At 38.9% G+C, this 21,461-nt stretch overlaps 1 protein-coding gene across 2 annotated transcripts; it reads right to left on the reverse strand.

Moving 5' to 3' along the window:
- Positions 1 to 339: 339 nt before the first annotated feature.
- Positions 340 to 21,408, reverse strand: LOC145488163 (growth factor receptor-bound protein 14-like). Of its 2 annotated transcripts, none has more exons than XM_081466964.1 (16): positions 21,350 to 21,408; positions 20,180 to 20,426; positions 19,533 to 19,566; positions 17,973 to 18,511; positions 16,379 to 16,541; positions 15,809 to 15,930; positions 15,435 to 15,524; positions 14,861 to 15,001; positions 13,942 to 14,052; positions 13,115 to 13,210; positions 7,350 to 7,439; positions 5,006 to 5,149; positions 4,801 to 4,858; positions 4,263 to 4,353; positions 2,945 to 3,038; positions 340 to 2,142 (listed from the first exon to the last, which is right to left on the reverse strand). In XM_081466964.1, exons 2-16 carry the CDS (start codon positions 20,300 to 20,302, stop codon positions 1,987 to 1,989), a joined length of 2,052 nt encoding a protein of 683 aa, XP_081323090.1. In that variant the 5' UTR covers positions 20,303 to 20,426; positions 21,350 to 21,408; the 3' UTR covers positions 340 to 1,986. The 2 variants fall into 2 exon arrangements, with proteins under 2 accessions (XP_081323090.1, XP_081323091.1); XM_081466965.1 differs by having other exon boundaries at positions 21,325 to 21,387.
- Between the last annotated feature and the right edge of the window lie 53 nt (positions 21,409 to 21,461).

The following is a 21,461-nucleotide window of genomic DNA, read 5'->3' on the forward strand; positions in this document are numbered from 1 at the left end:
ATAATTACTTATTAATAATATAAACATGAAAAAATTCGCGTGGAGGAAGTGCCGGAAGATCTTCCTTGGAGCCATTTTTTCTTATTTGAGAAAACTTTTTTCAAAGTTTCAACACAAAATTTTTGTCATCATTTTACCTGATATCATTTTCTTAGAAAAATTCCTATTATCTTTCAGTCAATCATAATCCAGAATTTTGATGTGTAATTTGCACTGGTGTTACACTTTTTGCACTGATGTTACACTTTTTGCACTGGTGTTACACTTGAACTGCACTGCTCTTAGCCAATCAGAATCGAGTAATTTTTTCATGTGTATTATTAAATGATTTATGTACGAGTATCGAGTCGGGACGTGACCACGTAAACTGCGCGGTGTTGTGTTACACTTTGGGCCATTGAGAATTTGAGCGCTCTAAAAGGCATTGTATGGAGTTTAAACGGGACTTGGTTTAATATAACGAAGGATAAAAACGCGTAACGAAATAAAATATTGCCCGGGGGAATGAGCACTGCTAGAATTGACTGATGCATTACACTCGTTCAGAATTTGAACGCAGCTTTGTAATTTTTTCCCTAGAGCTTGCTTTTGTTTGTCTATCCCGGATGTTTCTTTCGTAAACAAACCTACTTGATCGTATCCCAGATTTTGGTACCTCTGTTAGGCTGTTCAGCCTCAAAACGTCCACAGTGAAGCTTTTGCGGTACCGTTTAGGGTATTGAGCCGAAAAAAAAACAAAAAAAAACAGGAGATCATGTATTGTTTTAGAATCGCTACCTCTTAGGGGTAAAAAAAATTTCAAGCCTCGCCCACATAACAGGATCTTGGTATCTCTTGGGGGTTCTTTTCAAGATCTCCGACGAGCACCCCCGTCTTTTTATATGGGAGTCGGCCCCCCCGGGATCGTACGTTGGTAGAAAACCAGTGAATAGTTGAATGACATCTTGTTTTATTTCTTTGTATATTTTTCTTTATAAGATCTCTCCACCTCAGATTACGTGGCACTAGTGAATAGAACCTTAACTCACAATTTTATGTTTTCATAATATAACCTTATTTTTTCACACTTACCACCTCCTATCTCATGTAATCATTTAATTTACAAGATTGTTATAGTTTTAGTTCACTTGTACATACATGATCTCACTTAATAAAAACTATTTACAAGTCTTCTTTCCCTGCGATTAAAAATTCAATTTCTAAAGTGGCCCTCCAAAGTTTACTCAATGGACCCTTTGCATAAATGTCGCCTGAATTTGAATAACAGTACTTTGTACACCGTAGGCTCGTACTGATGTTTCTAGACAAAGGATTTTTCACATGAACGTGAGGCTTAGGATGTAATAGTATTGTTATTCAAATACTGGCGCCGTTTAAACAAAGGTCTATGAGTTTCCAAGTAGTTCTGGAAATCTTTCTAACAAGTTTAAGTTAGTCTAATTGTTTGGCTGATCACAAACAGTAACAATGAATGTCTGAAATGTCGAGAACTGCGCGAGTGGTTTAGACTACGAGTTATCCCTCTTTCGCTTAGTCCGTCGAGCGAGACCGTACACAAACCGCCATGGCCGCGTGAAATCCTAGGGGCAAGACGCGTTCTTCTCGCCCCCAGGAGTTCGCGCGGCCATTTTTTCTCTCGCGGTTTTCTTTCGCGTCACGCACGACGGATCAAGCGAAAGAGGGTTGGTAAACTAACAGAAAGAGGCTAATGAAAATTATCTAGGCTACAGAATGTAAACGATACGTGAAAGTCATAATTTAATTTCGATTTTTATGGATAAATCATAAACATTCTCTCCTTTAAAAAAAAAAAAAAATTAAGCTCTTTTATGTCACAAGTGAAATTCATTATCCATGTTAAAAGTACTAATCGAGTAAAATATACGACAATTATCGTGTTTTCCGAAGGTATCCTCTTCAGAGACCGTCTCTGATATCGCCGGTTGCTGTTCCTTTAACATGACTACCACTCATGATTTGTTGAAGTTAGCGGTTTATCCTATTTTTGGGACAAGGTGTTCTCAAGGCAAGAGAGACGCCATTTAATGGTTTCTGTTGGTAAAAATGAATGAGCTGATTCAACGTTTCAAACGCTGGTCCTTTGCCGAGGCTGAAAAACAATCGGGTTCCTTCACCAATGTCCTGAAATATAAAGAATAACCAAACACAGTTAGTTTACTACAAAACTTGTTCTAACTCCTTTTTCATTCGTTTCTTAGAAAGATAGACCACAGCCTGTTCAGTCATGGAAATAGCAGGGAGTTTAAGAAAATCCCGACGGCAACGGCAACGGGAACGCCACTGAAAAGATTTGTAATAGTAATTGGATCCAGTAGAGTACAATTCTGGGAGTAATCGCGCGAGTAATTTGAAATTCGGACGAGCGCGAAGCGCGAGGCCGATTTGAAATTACGAGCACGATTACTCCCTGAATTCTACGATTACTAAATTTCAAATTTATCGCTGTGTTCCAGATTTAGTTCTGTCATAGTTTTGACAGTGATAAACAAAGTAAATGACTTTGAAGTACCACGAGATTCATTGGTAAAATATAAATTCGCTTTTTAAATCGACGTTGACCTCGGCGTCGCCGTCGTGGTCACTAAAACTCGCTGACATGAATTTAAAACGCTCTTCTGAATTGTATTCATTATAAACGATTGTTTATCATTCAACTGCTTCGGTTCCCAAACTGGGGAGCAAGAAGTTTCCACCTAAACTTGAAGAACACAACGTCGATCACCAACAGACGAACCCTGGCCACCGTTGAGTTTTCTTCACGGCGTTCCCTTGAGTTTTTCATTCAGAACAACAATTCGTGAGCGCTGACAAAATTGTAGCTTGATGCCAGGTTATGCTCGCCGATAAAACAGTCTTGAGAAAGAAGGGCTACTGCTCGAGAAATGAATAGTTTGTATTACAGAAGAAAACCCTCGACACGCACCTGTACTAGTTGACAGTGATATACTTTTCTATTCATACAAAATGTCAGCACAAACACGCCTGCCACGCTGCTACTCTCACGAACAAGGAACAGCCTGCAAAGTGAATACGTCAAATTTTACGATCTAGGTCGTTACATTCGGGTTTAGTATTCTTCGGAGAGTTTTTCTTTCAGGTAGTTAAATCCTGTTCAATCTAGTAAGTAAGAAAAGTCCTCTAAAATGTTTAAAAATGACCATAAATATGTAGAGCGTTTTCACATGATGCCATGGCAGTTAAACTTCCAAAAATATGAGGGATAAGTCGTTTTCGGAGGTCTATCCTTTCAGCAACAGCCACAGTGGAAACAAGATGGATTCTACGAGCTGACGATACCATTGAAATACAGCCAATCAGAATTCAGGAAGGCCGGTGTATACTCGACGGTATAACACCTAACCTTGCCATTGTGCGCTGTACTGATTGCGTTGGCCACTCAACGGTATTTTCTTTGGCAGGGGTTTCATTAACAGCCGGTCACCAGGCAAATTGAGGACGATTTTGTCCACCTGGTTTGACCATCTAGAGGAAAATTTTTTCTTAAATTAGAAGTTAAGTTCAAATAGCTTTGCCCGCCTGTGAAAATCAGTTACCCTATGCTGAAAATTTTAATGAAACCCCTATTTTGGCATATTATAAATAGATATGTAACGCTTTCGAGTGGCAAACCATGGAATATCCCACTTGTCACTTGTATTTTCTTGGAATACACACATTCGCCTAAAGGGTCCTGTGCATAAGAATAACATACAATTATAACGTGCATAACTACAATACTCGCAGAAGAACAGATTTGTACCTGCCCATACCCAAACTTAGCCTTGCAAAACGAACCTTTAGATATTCAGGCTCAGCTTTTTTTAACCTCTTACCTCGTACCATTCAAAACGCCGAGTCACTTTCTTCTTTCAAAGTTTCAATTGACGCCTACAATTTTTAAATCATATAGGAACTAGATTTTTATAAATTATTGCATGCTCGTTTATACTCTATATTTTCAATTATTACTTGCATTTTTAAATTTATATCTTGTATTGTTTTAAATTTTATTTTGTATTTTTAAATTATCACGATGTCTTGTATTTTTATTTATTACTAGATATTTTTAGACCAGGGCCCCTCTGGATATCAGCCTCGTCGCTGAATGGGCCACCCTGGCTCAATAAAGTTTACCTTTACCTTTACCTTTACTCGTGGGATATTTCATGGTACTGATACCACTCGAAAGCATTGCATAACTAGAGATAACTAGAATGTACCCGTCAAATAAGCTAGCTTACCCGTCCTTTATTCCAGCAGCCACTAGTAACTCGAGCGAGCGTTCCCTTGTAATTCGCCCGTGGTACCATGGCTCGCTCACAAACTGCTGTCCTACAAGGAATGGGTGACAAGAATGCTCTGCATTAGTCTACAGTCACGGTTCTGTCACGCTACTTTTGATGATTACGTGACATACAAAATGGTATTGATGAATTTGAGGTGATTCAACTACTGGTCTCGGTCAACGATCACGTCATACTAGGTGACTCGATGAAATATCACCGGGTCTTCAAGGGTGCCACATAGGTTATTTTGTTGTATTCAAAATTCTCATTCAATTGCGTTAAGCCTGGTGGCCATTAAAATAAAAACACAAAGGGCACTAGAACACAAAAAATGAATATGAATTGAGCTAATCGGGATTTCTGCTGGCCTATCCAGCATAAATAATGTTAAATTCATAACGTATGTTAGTAAATAGGCAATAGAATAGATGTGTACTGCAAAATCTGATGTCTAGCGAAAACTAAAAGGCATAATTGATTAACTGAGTGGTACCTGAAACAGCTGTGTCTGTAGGGACGAAGTGCTGAGATGAAATGCGGCGAGTCAGTGTCTGTGTAACACAAAAATAAGAAGTGAAAATGTTGCATTAAAGATATCATTCTGCTGTACCTGTCTGTCCGACTCGGCACAACAAAAATCATTTAATACCGAAAACAAAAGCCCTGTTACTGAAGAGGATCAATATCTTGAGACGTACCACTTTGTTTCTTGTGTTAGCAAGTTGTTGAATTTCTTTCATATCTGTGATGACTTTTCCTGTTTCGCCACTGAAATCCATGGCTACTTGACCTTCCCTAGTGATTATTTTTATCTCTCCTTCCTCCATCTCGCTTGTTACGTTCTAAAAATTGAGAGAGAAACTCAACGATGACTATTGACTTCAAGCTGTTGAATGCTTTAGAAGACAGTTCACCGCGTAATCTTATACATAAGAAGTGGCATTCAGGGAGTCATTAAAGATACCTATAGTGATGCGAAGTTATTCAAGTTATTGACGACCTGACACTGTATGTATGCTTCACTCATTTGTCATGACCCTTCTGAACAAATTTCACACGTGCATTTACCGGGCTGCTGATCTGGAAAGCAGTTCTCCTGAATTTTGATGAGTAATTATTTCTCAAAACGAATCAAGAACTACAGTAATTATTTCTCAACATGAAACAAGAACTACTAAGTGAACTTAACAAAAGTAAATAAAATGTGAAATATGTCCATTAAATTGTGTTCCTTTCCATCTGTCATTTTACTTTGACTCGGATCGTATTCCTCGCGGGGATTCGCGACAGTAACAAGAATATGGACTGACAAACTTGTAAAGGAATTAGAAAATTCTGCTTAGTGGTTTACATTCAAGAGGAAAAGAGCAAAAACACAACAACTGAAAAGAGAATGAGACTATAAATGGCAACAAATCAAAGGAATTAATCTGATTAACCTCAAATAATTACCTTGAATGGCATGAAATAGGCGAAAGATCATTCAGTGAAAAGTTATTTTTCACCCCACCCACATTCCGTCAAGAAATACTCAATCTCCTCTGACCAATAACTTAATCAGCTGTCTTGCTCCACGACCGTAACGAGTTTTATGGAACTGCTACACACATAATCTTTAATGCAAGTCGACCGAGAGGCTACAAAGATCCCCTCATAACTAACGGCAAGACTAAATATACATGTAAACACAGAGGTAATATCAACGGAAATACTCCAAACATTATGTCACGATCTTTTTCATAAACGCGCGCTTTTGACATGAAAAGTCTTTGTGTTTCTCACGACACAGAAGCAATATAACTTGCTGGTTCATAGTATTTTGAATGAAGAGAAACGTCCAGCAATCAAATATATTTCGTTCGGCTAATTATGAACTTGGCTGGAGTAACAACATCACAGGCTGTTGTTTTTTAACGTTCAAATGCAACTTGGAAACTATTACCGCGAGAGAACTGGAATTCGCTAACGCTAAAAACAATAATAACTTTCTACAAACGGAGAAAACTCGTTATTAAACACTAAATATGTATTATAAAAATAAATTTCCTACAGGTATTCCACTTTGCAAGAAAAAGCCTTGCAGGATTTCAAAGAACATCTACCCAAAACGACCGCCTCTTGCCTGTCCCGAGACAAATTGAAAACTGTTTCCAACTAGATGCCATGACTAGTGATATGTTCAACATGCCTCGGCTACTGAACCATTAAAGGCGGCGGCGTCTTTTCACGCGACCATCAAGTAAACGAAAATGTGTATTTGTCAGAGGTTATCTACGCACAGTGGATAGGGTTAAAACAAATGGCGACCTCACATATCAATTACAAACCTGGCATCAGAAAACCGTAAATCTCGATGATATTTGTCCACAAGGGCTGGGGCTCTTATTTTCGGGGGCGGGAAGGTTTATAGAGAACTTTCATCGGATCGAATGTTTGAGCATTTTTTGTCGGAATTTTCCGTGTACATAATAAGAACACATCATAATGACATAAAATGCAAAACAAACTCTACAGCAGAATTCGCTAGCCGTGATCAAGACAACTGCAAATAAACTAGTAGGTTTATATTCCTGGGGTGGTGGTATTTTTTTGGGGAAGGCTTATACTCGGCGGGGTGGGGGGGGGGGGGACTTCTTAGCGGAATTCTTTCGATAGCTTTAATGCTAAAGCAGGGATCAGATAGATATTCTCCAGCATGTGCAAGTAACTTTTAATATACAGCTCGGTGGATTGTGAACTTGGTTTATTTCCCAGTTGAGCAACGCAACATATTGCAACATTGTTGGGCGCAATATGTTGTGCACGTTTGGCCACTCTGTTGCGACGTGTTGCGACACGTTGGGTGTTGTTCGTTCAAATTTGACTGTTTCCAAACTCGAGCCACCATGTCGCAACACGTCGCAACAGAGTGGCCAAACGCGCACAATGTTGCACTATGTTGCGTTGAAATATTGCAATCGTTTGGCCGGGGCTCAACTGAAGCCATACCTTGACCTCAAAGGAAAAGCTTCAGTCAATATCCATTGCAAACCGTATTCTTACCTGGCTATCCGAAGTCTGATCACGATACCTAGTCAGCTTTGCAAACTTCCGAAGCATATCGTCGTAATTCTGTCGGAGCTGCGGTCCGAACTGAAAAGAAAAACACAATTGATATGTGCTACAACGGATACCTTTCAGTTTAATAACTTTAATCCAATTTCGTTTTTTTTTTTCTCGTCCAATCATCTGCATGCTATCGGTGGCTGAGACCAACTAGTAGCCTTTTCTGCAAATTTTTACATTGGTCTTGGTGACAAAAAAAAAAAAACTATAACGGCTGAAATACTCGATCAGTTACAAATATCAAGTTTCATAAGTTTCAGGCGGTATGTTGGAAATAAGATTAGCCTTAATCACGTCTGCACAAAATGAGAACTTTGGAGAACTCTGTTCAAGAAATAACTCTCAAATTTAGGGATCAAGTGAAAGCGTGAGGTCAACGATCAACTGAAGATGGCTGGATCTTGGCCAAGTTCTTTTTTTGCGAGACGGAATTAAGGTCCATAAACACGCAAAAATGAACGAGGCCAATATTCAGCCATCTTGACCGAGCAAGCTGGGTCAATACAGGATTTATGTTATGGCTTTCGCGGTAATTTTACTTGCGGGACACGGCGGGCAGCCCGAGCGGGCAAGATAGCTCCATCTTGCCTGGGACTAATCAGCGCAAACGTCATGCGCCAAACTTGCGTCATCGTTATCTAACCTAGGTGTCACTGTTTCAGTACTAAAGCTGTGGCCAATCACAACGCAGGATTTGGTTCTTCTTGCCCGCTCGACCGCTCACGGAGCTACGTTGTAGCCATATAATAATTCTACTTATTAGCTGGCGTTCTTTCGACGTAGCATTTCTGTTCAACACGAAAATGAAAACGTAGAAAGCCCTGAGGGGTCACACAATTAATTAGGGGACTAATCAGCGCAAACGTCATGCGCCAAACTTGCGTCATCGTTATCTAACCTAGGTGTCACTGTTTCAGTACTAAAGCTGTGGTTGACTGATTACAGGAACACCTTAACTTAAAATAACCATAGACTAAATTTACATGAATCTGCAACAGTGAAAATTGAACGCACGCCACGTTCGATTGATTCCTTGTAAAAGAGGAACTCTGCATCTTGTTGTGGTCAAAATGGCAGGCACTATTTTGGGTAATTCAAGAATTTTAAGCTGCCTCTAATAATCTCAGAAACAAAATTATGTACAGTAAGATGCAAGTGGCGTTATTACTGTCTGTTTTAGTTCAAACCAAAATTCATTCACTCTACCAAATAATACACTACATGAACACGCGCCTTGAAAATTTCGCTCTGCAACTGAAGGGAATTTCACCATTTGTCCCTGAAATATAATTTCCCAGGGAAGTCAGTTTTCACCGTGACAACTCTTTACATTGTTCTTTTCGGCCAAACCTTTCGAACACAACTTTTAAACTCGGCCGGGTTTTGTGATTCGAGTGTATTACCCTAAAGAAATCTGTTTTTCCCACCGGCTCCCAATACTCTATACAGGTCTGTGAAGACCTCTCTTAATTAATCCCGGCATCTAAAGCTTTCGCACATTTACCAGTGATTTTCCAGCTTTTTGTTTGTCACACAAGCTGCAGCGGTGAATTGAACAATTTGTTTCCAATACTACACTTTGTGAGAAGTTAGAGACATAAGTTATTCTAAATGTTCGCCAAGAAAGCGTCTACTGATGATTAACTTCAGAGCATATTTGCAATACAGCATTCAGTGGATTAACTATTTTTTACGAAACATCTGGTAAAGAGACGACAAAATCGAGATTTGTTTAAAAACCAAAACAGTCAAAAAATGACTTGCTATCTACCCTTTGTCGAAGGTCCTTTCGACTTCTACCAACGTCTGATGTACCTGCACACACCGTTTCAAAACAGAAACACGAACAGCTCTGCACAGAAACGCCACTGTACTGTAAGCGGATGCTGTACGGGATTAGCTCGGTACAAGTGCCTTATAAGAACCCTGTATAACACAGGAAGTCGACAAGCAGACGTCAACGTCACGTGCTTAAAATAGACGGGAACAAAAGTAGTTCATTCATGATTTCCGTTGTTTTGTGTGAGCAGTTCTTCTCGGCTTTCTTTCTTTGGCCGGCACCGCAGGCCAACTTGCCGCTTGGTCACGTCTAAATTGCATTTTATTTTAAGAGTATGTTAATCTCTGAGAAATGCACTGAGGTATAAAACATTGTTTTAGAAAAGTCGCGAGCATTCGAGCTTCAGACATAGTTGTGGCTACAACTGCAGGCGCGGTGGCATGGTCATTCGCGCCAAGCGACTGCCACTTCATTGTGTTGTTATGTTTTTCAGGAAATCTGTTCTCACTATTTTCTTTGCGTTTTAGCTTAAGAACAAAACAGTAGTCCAGACTTTTACTCTCAAGTGCTGAGGAAATGACTAGATTTCGTTTGCAGATCATTTAAGACTGGTTAAGAAAGTCAAAATAAGGTTACATATACATATTGGAATAAAAACGCTCTCTGGTTAAAAATATATTGAAAACATAAGCTTTCGGCTATCAGCCTATAGCCTTTCACAAAAAAATAATTTTGTGAAAGGCTATAGACTGATAGCCGAAAGCTTATGTTTTCAATATATTTTTAACCAGAGAGCGTTTTTATTCCAATATGTCTTATCGTGGTTACAGTTCTATTTTTACTCGTTACATATACAGTTTAGCGTTTCCTGGGGAAAATTAAAGTTTAGCTCGCTGTGGCTAATGCTGTGTTTACATTTGAGCTTTTACCAAGGTAAACAGTTAATAAGGTCAAGTTACTTAACCTTGGTAAATTCGTCCAGTGTTTAAACCGGCTCAAATAACTCAAGTTGATCTTTCAACATTTGCGCGCGCTGTATTATCAACGTCAGGAAATTGAACTTGGACGAGGATCCCACCGCAGTGGAACAGGAGCAAATTGAGGTGCCATCATTTTCATGGGCGAGGACCTCATTCCATAATATTACGGCGAAAATTCAGCTGCTTGACCATACCCAGAGTATGTACGGATACGTTGTATATGCAGCATCCTCCCTGGTGGCAAAATATATCTACAGTAATTACACAACATAGGATCGAAGTTTGTCTAGAGAAAGTTGTTAATAATACTGAGAATGAAAAATACAGTGCTCTCTTTTACGTGACGGATTGTTCGCTGTAAGAAGATCGATCCAATCTTTCCACATTATCTGCCATGATCGCCTGGTGAAAACTGGAATAGAAACGCTTTGTCGACAATCGCGCAAGTGAAATATTACACCGCCACAAGCGGATATATCTGTCATCTTGACCTTGGTTACCAACTGTAACCATGCCTGATCACAGGGTAATTACAACTTTTACCTCGGTTAAATTTCTTTTGTCTTTTGCGGCATTTGCCAAAGTATCAGTTGGCGTTTACACACGGAAAATGTTTACCTAGGTAAGTAAACTCTGGTACCTCGGTAAACCGTTCAAGTCTAAACACAGCATAAATGACCGGCAGCCGGTTAAGGTTTTCAAATCACTAAATGACCGGCAGTCTCATATTTTTCTCAAATTTAAGAAATCGAAAGAACCCATCCAATTCAAACTACCATATGTCGATTAAGAACTGCCAAGCGATCCAGAAGAGCTGTATAGATCGCAAGTCTAACGCTTGGTTAACGCTCGGCTCAGAGAGCGAGACCATGGTTTGTGACACTTCCGAGTTTTTTTGGGTCGACTGCCGGTCAAGGTTTTCGGCAGTCCGATAGTTTTCTCAAATTTAAGGAATCGAAGTTTGAATTGGATGGGTTCTTTCGATTCCTTAAATTTGAGAAAAATATGAGACTGCCGGTCATTTAGTGATTTGAAAACCTTGACCGGCAGTCGACCCAAAAAAATCTGTGTCACAAACCATGGTCTCGCTCTCTGAGCCGAGCGTTAACCAAGCGTTAGACTGGCGATCTATACAGCTCTTCTGGATCACTTGGTAGTTCTTAATCGGCATATGATAGTTTGAATTGGATGGGTTCTTTCGATTCCTTAAATCTGAGAAAAATATGAGACTGCCGGTCATTTAGTGATTTGAAAACCTTGACCGGCTGCCGGTCATTTAGCCACAGCTAGACCACGCCAAAAATCGCAGTTTCCTTTCGTTCAAGAGTGAAGGGTTAGGTAGAGCAGTAAGTTTTGTGATTTATGGCTCAAACAACTTGCACAAAGTCAGGTACACAATGTACATAAAGAATTCCGGGGATTATTGAACATTTTATTTGTAAGAATTGTTTCTGAGGTCAACGAGGAACTTTTAGTTTTCGTGCGTACGTTCATGTACGTTCAATGATGAAGACTATTTTCAGTCATCTTTCAGACATGTTTTTCCGAACACGGAACAACTCACTCAACAAGTGACATCTATAAAACGCGCTCATAACACGCAGGCTACATTGAGGGTAGTCTAGACGATTCTAAGCTCACAAAAGTGAGAAATCCTTACGGAGCAGTACGGATTGTCATAAGTACAGAGTCATATGACTTGAAGTGGTTGCGAAAAACATGAAATGGCCATTTTTAGTGTGATCGAAAATAAACTGGGCGTTTCACCAAGGTTACTTGAGAACACGTCACTCTTAAACTCCTAAACATATTATGGCAATTTTTGGTGTGATCGAAAATTAAAGTTTCACCAAACAGCCCAGCCTAGGTAACTTGTCAACCCGTCAGTTGCTCGTAATAAATAAGACGTTAGTTTATCGATATAAACTTTAACGGGGTCAACAAAATCTGTGTCAAGTTCATGTCTTCTTAATTCTTAGAAGAATAAAACCATTAACAACATTCAGAAATTAGTTCGTCATTTAGGAATGTAAATAGTTGTGCAAGTTGAAACCAGGCACTGCACATGAGGGGTTTTCCTTCGTAAGCGGGAAAAAACATGTCTCTTGTGATGCATAAATATCAAGTTATCTTTTCTAAAAGTTGAAAAAAAAACACAGAGTAAAGAAATTCGCTTTAAGCATTTTTTTAACGTATGCTAGCGTCGTTGCCATGGTCTTATTCCAGTCCACAGAAAATGCTTAGAAAACACTGGTAAAACACACGGTGCGAAAGTTCATTTAAGGAAATCACGTTTTGGTTTATAGATTCGCGGCTTGCTTATCTCATTTAAGTTCATTGAGTTAAATTTGTTAACAAATGAGTTAATTGAATTAAATTTGTTAACAAATAAACTTGTACGTCTGATGTTGAGTAACTGTCTTCTTGACACTGACAACTGAATCCTTGCTTCGCAAAATTACAACAAAAAAACTGACTGAAGTTTAGGTTACTTGCGTTGCGGTACTTGTGGGCTGCAGCATCAACTTAGGGTTTCTTACAAGGCTCGAGGCAAACTTCACCTAGCCTACAGGCTAAATAGCTATGCTTCACTAAATCTCACAAGATCTGGACTTGAAACGGTATTGGTTAATTTAAAGACATACATGTAAACCAATTTGCAAATAACAAAATGTTAGTAGCCTGTTCCTGGCATTCGGTTTGTTCGAAAACAGCGCGAAAAATAGTGAGACAGGCCAGCCAAAGCAGTTTTACTTAGTAGAAATGCAAAAATTTCGAGCGAAATCTAAATTTTTAATAGTCTATTTGTGTGACTATAGTTGGCTACCATTGGTCTCGGGCCCTGACTGACTTAGCAGCAGATGACTCGTCAACGTTTTGTCGACCACTTTGCAAGATTTTATTTAAAAAAATTGAAATGCTCAGGGTGTTTATTACATTACCTTGGCAAGCCTAACGGCCATTATCCAGCTCATCAATGTCTTTTCATCATCTGTACAGAGACATTTTAGCTCCTTGAGTTCTCGTGCTCTGTAAGGCTGACAGAAAAATACAAACATTGAACAGTCCATTGATATAACAATTATTGCAACGTTTTAATATTTTGAGTAACCAGTTGAGTTTCATGTTTGTAACTTTTACGAGCCGTGTGTGAAGATTTACAGTTAATGAAATGTGCAGAAAATTGAGAAAGTAATTCACATAGATTTAGTCAGTATATCTTTTGCCAGGTATCACAAGTTAGCCTACAGACTGCAAACAGAAACGAAATTCTCTGGGGCAGATCTTGGGGGATTCGGAGGGTTCGGTCAAACTCCCTAAATTAAAATATATGAGGCACTGTAACACGCTGACTTGCCTTAAGAATGCCAGAAATCCCATTTCTGAGGACCTCAATTTTAAACACTTTCCGGGAGAAGATGCCCCCAGACCCCCCCCCCCCGCCACCCCCCACCCCTACAGAGAACTGCCTCGTATCTCAAACCCCTGTCTAATCCTGTATCTACCTCAAAACTCTACCAGATTTTTTTATTTTGACATAAGATGCACACACAACCATCACATTTTGCAACATCTTCAGGTTGTGAGATAAAAGTTAAATTTGGCCCAGTTTAATAAGAGAAGGTTAGAACTTGCATTGAATGATACAATGTACGTCCATTAGACAATGACAATGAGGACTGACCACTGCTGAAAATTGCAAAGTGAATCATTGCATTTTAAGGAAAGCTAATTAAAACAAATAGATCTAAAAAAAATTCACTCTCACCACAATACAGAAGCAGAATTCTGTTGGTGCTTTGTGAGACTTTTTAGGATTCAGAATGTTGTAAAGGTTTGCTCCATCAAACTGTACGTAACATTCCAAATCTTTAGAAGCCTAAAAAAAAGAAATTACAGACAACTGTGTTTGAAAAGGGATTACTTAGCTTTTGATGAGACTTTGTAGACAAAATAAATGCCTTGGTGCACAATACTAAAAGTAACATAAACTTGGGAGAAGTCATCAAATACAAAAACACCCTGAAATACAAATATGAACTAAACCTTACACATTTGGTGACTTATACATGAGAAGAAATAGTTATTGCCCTCAGTTTTGAAGGTTTAATAATTAAACAATTATTCCATGAGCACGCATTGGATATGAAATGGTAGATAGCCAACGAGGGGCTTAGCGCCAAATTGGCTATAATCATCTCGTATCCATGGTATAATAGCTCATAACCCATGATGGCTAAGGCAATGAAGACTCTCGAATTGCACTATCCAGTGCTCCAGTTTTTAATAATATATTACTATTTATTAGATAAGTCTGTATACAAGCCAAGTGGCTCAACTGGCCAGAGCTTATCCTAGTTTCAGTAGCATGTAGCAACCAAGAGCATTTCTACTCCCCCCTGGATGGGATGCTAGTCCATCGCAGGGTTACCCCGCAGCATTAAATTCGCTGGTACCCATTTATACACATCGGTGGAGAGAGGCACTGTGAGAGTAAAGTGTCTTGCCTAAGAACACAAGACAATGTCACCTGCCAGGGCTCAAACCCGGGCCGCTCACTCCAGAGTTGAGAGCATTAACCATGAGGCCATCGTGCCTCCCACTATATTTATTAGATAGTAGCAAAAAAATGGAAGAATTTTAGAGGGCTAGTTGGAAGGTAGATTAAAACAGCGACACCTTTGTACCTTTGACTTCCCTTTACTTGAACAATAAAGTCCTGATCCTCTTAAGAAAATGAATTTCTTACTCCACGACTTCTTTCCAAAATCTTTGCAATGTAAGGTCCCTTCTATTTCAGGAACTCTGGTACAGGTGCTAAATAATTTCTGAAGGGAAAGAGAAATGAAAATGAATGAGAGCACACCATATATTTAGCACTCAAACGACATGTTATTTCAAATGGATTCTCCCTCCTAGCCATTCTATTCTAAAGTTACACACATTATTTTGATCTCTTCTTTAATGGGTCACATATCATTGATTGCTGTTAATTGCTCAACCAAACACTAAGCATCTCTGTTTTAACACTGAAGACACATTTCAGGCCTGGGCTCGTTCTCTGGGGCTGGCTCACCATTCAGGCTGTTTCTGGACATAAATTGGATGACCTTTAAACTGTGATTTAATCCACTTTAAGTTGCTAGACTATTAATAGTAGTGCTAGATGCTGACAATTCAACCAAGATGTAGTTAGTTCAACTGCTTCATTTATATTATCATATGATTATCTCTGTTACATAACCACTCTGCTACATGTACCTGTTGTAAGATTGTCTTGGCCTTTTGAGCTTTCTCTGTGACTGCCTTGTCAGAATTTTCAGAGTCCAACAAATGAGCTGGAAAATAGTTCTGCAAATAATTCAAGAGACAATTCATTTTAACTGGTAACTTTGCTATGTATTAAATGCTGATGCTAGGGGTTAAAATGAGGTCTGTGAAACTTACCGCATTTGTTGCCTTGGGTTTTCACAGACGAGTATACAAGGTCTTGAGCACAATGCCTAATTTAACTACATATATTTCATGCCACTATAAATGATATTCTGGACTTTTCATTTAACATTTAAGATTATATTGATAATGCATGCATATTATGTTGAATTTGACGTCAACAAGCAATGGAAGTTACTTACAGATGTATGTGAGAAGAAGTGGTATTTTTTAGAGTCCTTTCTAAATAACAACTTGTTGTTAGAGCCAGGTGCCCATGTTTTCAATATGGCCATGAGATTTTCATGATCCTCCAGACTACGTTCTTGCAAAAAAGAGAATTAAAAAAAAAAACAAATTAAAACAGGGATCTATTCTTGAACAATACAAAGTAAAACAACCAAAGGCAATTACCTCTAGAACTGAGATAGCAAAACACCAGCTGTTCCTAGCACATGACTAGTTAATCTACATGTAAAGTGCCAAAACTAGAATTGGGAGCTGTCACTCTCAGGAATTAAAATGCCCAGGGAGGAGGGGGGAATGACTCCATAGCACTAACAGGCAACCTTCACCCTTGTCACACTTTTCACATGTACATGGTGCAGTGGATGGCTGGCTATTGTTACATATCAGTACAGGAGTCTGTAGTGATACTTCTAGTGAGCAATATCTGTTACCTTTAAGAAGGGTTTTACAGAAATTCTCCAGAGCAACCCTATTACTTTTACATAGGATTTCCCTGTAGTTCAATAACAATACATTGTACCTACCAAGCCCTAAGTCTGTCAGATATTCTGTTAACACCCAGTGGGCATCGGCTTCAACCTTGTCTAACAGTGCTAACTTGAGGCAAGCTTCCCTGGCCTTCATGTTGGATGAAACTGTTAATCCAATGGGTTTTTTGTCTTCATTGAAAACTGTCACTGTTACTTCCTGTCATCAAGTGAAAAAACATACATTATGTAGTTAGCTATGTGATGAACAAACCAAAACAAGGACAGTACTCAGGAAGCAACCAAGAACCAATAAGAGATGGAAAACTTCATTCTGTTAACTCTTTCAGTTCCATGATCAAACCATTAACTAAAAAATCAATTCTCCTTACGGGGTGGGGAGGGGGGAAGGGGGGGGGGGGCTTCCACATAAAAAACATGCAGCTAAAGACAGGAATTGCACCTTATTAAAGAGCTAACCATTTCCAAGTCAGCGCTAACTTAAGCTAACCAAAACACTACTCAGGCTAACTGGAGTGCTGTTCAGACTAACCAAAGTGGTATGTAGGCTAACTGGAGTGCTGTTTAGGCTAACCAAAGTGATATTCAGGCTAACTGGAGAACATTTTAGTGTGGTGCAATTCCTGTATTTAGCTGCAATTCACAAAAAGGATACGGGTACTTGTCGTACCTTTCAGGGGTTGAAAAGGCAGTTTTGATACCTATTACCCTCAAAAGATCCTCAGTGGGATCTTTTGCTGTACCTTTTTGAGCATTGAGCCAAAAAAAATATGACAAGAAATTATGTGTTGTTTTAGAATTGGTACCTCAAGCAAAAAAAATTTCAAGCCTCGCCCACAAAGAAGGCTCTTGGCACCTCTTAGGGGTTCTTTTCAAAATTTCTGACGAGTATCCCAATATGCCCTTTTTATATGACAGTCCTTCCCTCCTCCCCCCTCCCCCGGGTGCTTCAATCTGTTAAGTCTTCCAGTTCCATGATCATTTTCTGGGAAATATTAAATGACTAATTCTCCTTACTAACTTTTGATGTTAGTTTTGAGAATCGAATAGCATATCAGTGATCAATATTTAACAATATTCCTCGCTAAATTATGTTTTTCTTTTATATAACTGTCTTGAATGTAACCAGTACAAGTATGTCCCTGAATTAATATTAAATGTTGATAAATGTCTTGAATTAATGTTAAAATAATTCACCCCCGGGGTGGTGTGCTGCTGGGACACTGAAACCATTACCCTATACTAGACAATGATTTTGCAACTCTATTCTAGAGTAGGCACCAAAAACCCCTACCCTATCCCAGACTAGCTATTTTCAATGCAAAAACTTTATCACAATCGTAGTCTAACATTCACTAACTAAACCAATATCTTACAAAGTCATTTCTATCTTAGAACCCCATATAAAGAACCCCATTTTAGACTTAATAATTATTACTTAAAAACTGGCCTCTCTTCTGGTACATTATACCCTATTGTACACCAAAACTGTTTGGTTTCTATAACTCACACAAGGCTAAACTACCTGAAAACCATACCCTTCACAGCAACACATACCCATATACAGTAGCTTATATATCCAGGAGTGCCCCACCTCTGGGGAATTCACCCATTGAGTGAGCTCAATTACCTGTGTAGCATGTTTTCCTTGTTTCAGCGGCTGACTGCTGTTTGGCAAGCCATTTGTCCCGGTACCTGGCTTCACATGTCCTTGACTATGCTTCTGAAAACCAAGTTCACTGGGTGCAACATAATGATTAGGCTCTGCTTTGGTGTGGACAGCTGGAGTATGTGAAACATTTTTCTGTGCTGCGGCAGATGCTTCACCAACCTTTTTGAAACTTCCATGTAGATCTACACTAAGGGCAACCTCCTTGAAAGCTCCTTTATGACCACTCCTGTTTGGTGGAATGGCATAGTCTTGTTCTGCAGTCCTCAAGGAGGCAGCATTCACATTTTGTGATTGTACGGGGAGAGGGCGAGATGAATTGATTGTTTTAGCATTTGCACCACCCACCGCACCCTCACTAAGAGCATCACTAGGCTTGTGAGTGAAGTAGCCAGGTGTTGATTTCTCAACTGGTGATCTCTGACGAGGAATAAGATTCAGATGCTCATCATCCTCAAACTCATCTGTGTCAGCTAGTAGAGTCTCAAGATTTATATCATCTGAAACAATATTTAACAAGAAGATCTTTTAGATCTTATAACCACACTTTTAAAATTTAATTTAACTGTTTTCTTAGCTCTACAGTCCCAATGCAGTGCACATTCCAAAGCAGTCCTTGACAATTCATTGATTACTGTAGACACCACATCACTTGATCAACACAAACTGTATTATTGCACCACCAGTTGTAGCTGTTGTAAAATCTCTGATGATGTAATAGTCTAAATCTGGAACTTTCTTCGGGATATGTATGGGCATGAAGAAACAAACACTATTAACAACAGCTCTCTTTCTTAAAAGCCACGATTAAATTTAATTGTTTTTTTTCCTTGAGTAAAGGGCTAGCAAAGAAGTCACACAAGTCACATAATTCAAGCATTACGTTATCCACGGCTATCTTTAGTACGGTGGTTATTTCTCTACCAATGATGTAATCCTTGCATGTTCTGACACGTTTTTTGCTTGGCTTGCAAATATTTAATTTTCCTTCCGATCTCTGAACTTGCTCAACAATTCACTTCTCTTGTCTAAAAATACGAAAGATACTTGGAAGACTAAAAAGACTCGCTCCTGGCAAAATAAACTTGCAAAGTAAACATGATCTTATTTGTCATGCAGCGAATGTGAAAGATGCAACATCAGCGCATGCATGGCTGACGTAATACCTTTTTTAGCATATTTATTATTCCCTTCAAATCCAACGCTTCAATAAAGCCAAAAGAAAATGTATTTTACACACAATAAAGAAAATAATATCTGTAACACTGTCCGTGAATTAATGTTTCAACAGCTTTTGACAAATAAACATAACAGGTTGCGTGATTCAAAATGTGGCTGAGAAGAAGTTTGGGTCAGGTCACTGACAAAATGAAAAAAATTTAAAAAAATAAAAATAAAAGTAAACAACATGTAGAACATGAACCGTGCTCGACCCATGGCTGCGCGGTTAAAAAAATCATGAGTCCAGATAATTTTCTATATTATTCAAGCAACAATTGCAGATCATTATTATATACTTACAATGCTTATTACTTTCCACTCCACTGGAATTGGCCTAAAATAAAAAGTAAAATACGTCAAAACAAGACAGAGAAGTATGGGTCAGGGTTGCCTGAATTTATTTTGTTCTTTTACACAGTATTTGTATTATACATAGTGGCCATAGCTGCTTGGAACCTTCAACTATATAACATCAAGTAAACTTATTGCAGGTTCTAATAAGTTATCTAGCTGAAGCTTTTGTTTGATTTTTTAAAAGGAAAAGGTTATTTACTGGTAAATACTTTTTTGCAAAGGATTTGCAAAATTGAAATCCTGAACCAATTTCCCAAAACAGTACATGTACAATGTGTAGGTCCAGAAAATACCCATACCTCTCCCATGGAAGGGATTTTTTCCAAGACCCCCTCCCAACCCTCTGGAAATTCCAATTAAGCTTGACACTTTTCTTTCAATGTTTTGGTTTTAGAGAAACCCCCACCCCCCAGGAAACTCCAATCCCTTCTGTGGGTGATTATGGATATTTTCTGGAATGGCTCAATCTTAACAAGTTACACAGATTTTCCACATTTTCTACAAAATTAAGTTTATTTGACCTTAAGGCTTGAGGTCTAGACAATAACTCTAAATGAGGCTCCTCACAGCTCTAGGCAAGAATTACTAATCACCTGCTCATCCAGAACTTCTGTGACACAGGAATCTAACTCTCCAATTAGGCTTCCAAGGCTTTCCAAGACATGATTGATATCTGTTGGATCTCTGCTGCTGGAGTTCTCTTGAGCTGATGCCATTGTCAAATGTTCCAGGGTATTTTCAATTGACGAACAAGCATTATATTGGTGAACAATTCTTGAAGAAACACCGGTATGTTTGCTGTAAATTCTCTTTCATTACTCACCGGTGTAATCACATGACCTGTGAAAATATGTGCAAGAAAGAAAACAACAGCATTAAATTTCCTTAGATTCTGTTTGCAGAGAAAACTGCTGTATTTGTTTTTATAGCATCATTGTCAACTCCTTGTCAACATCTGATCCTTGTGGCTTAGTAGAACCTTGGTTCTACAAGATCTTCGCCAGACCCTTAAGTTTGGTTAGATCTTTAATAATCCTGAACATTGTCCTCAAGAGATCAATTGACCTTAAATGCATAAGCTTATAAGCCATTTAATCGAGAGAAGATCTTTTTCAGAGAAGATTGCATCTACTGGCGCTCTAGAATATTTTTCTCCATCAACGTTGACTAGTGGCCAACCAAACTCCACGCGAGCTTAATCAAGAACAATCTGTGTATAGTTTTCTTAATTCGTCTCATTAATCAAACTGCTAAAGGCCGAGTAAAAATTAACTGTCAACGGAATGGTTACTTTATAAGTAAATTTGCAGAATACACAACGAATGCACTGAGAAGCTGAGAAGACGACAGAGGCTGGCAGAGTGTTCACCGATCGATGTGGACGAACAGCTGTTTTTCCTAATAAAGCTTACTGACAAATGAAGCTCACACAATTTACCCGAGTCAGTGAACACGACGCAGCAAAACCCCAAATAAGTAGTGTTTGCACTCAGTTATATAATCGATATTTTTGCGCATATTCCCCCGTAAAATTACCCAGTATATTTATGATCGATGGTTAATGAAGGAGTTCAGTTAATTATGACTTGCTAACTAAATAGGTTATGTAGCTATAAAAATACTCGATTCTCGATCTCCGCCATCTGCGCAAAGAGACGGCCGAAACAACCGCCATCGAGTTAGTAGCGTTCGGAATTTATAGTACGTTGTAAATAAGAGCTTCTCCGTCACAGCATACCTTAGCCATCCAGTTTATTTCCTACCTTATGGAAGCACACCCTCTCAATTTCAAGCTTTCTTGCTCCTCTGCTGACAGTCGGCCAAATATTTACTTTTCTTTAATGATAAAGCCCGCACTTTTTTATAGTCAGCGGC

The sequence above is a fragment of the Orbicella franksi genome, chromosome 5 (assembly GCF_964199315.1).
Source record: "Orbicella franksi chromosome 5, jaOrbFran1.1, whole genome shotgun sequence".
Taxonomy (NCBI): domain Eukaryota; kingdom Metazoa; phylum Cnidaria; class Anthozoa; order Scleractinia; family Merulinidae; genus Orbicella; species Orbicella franksi.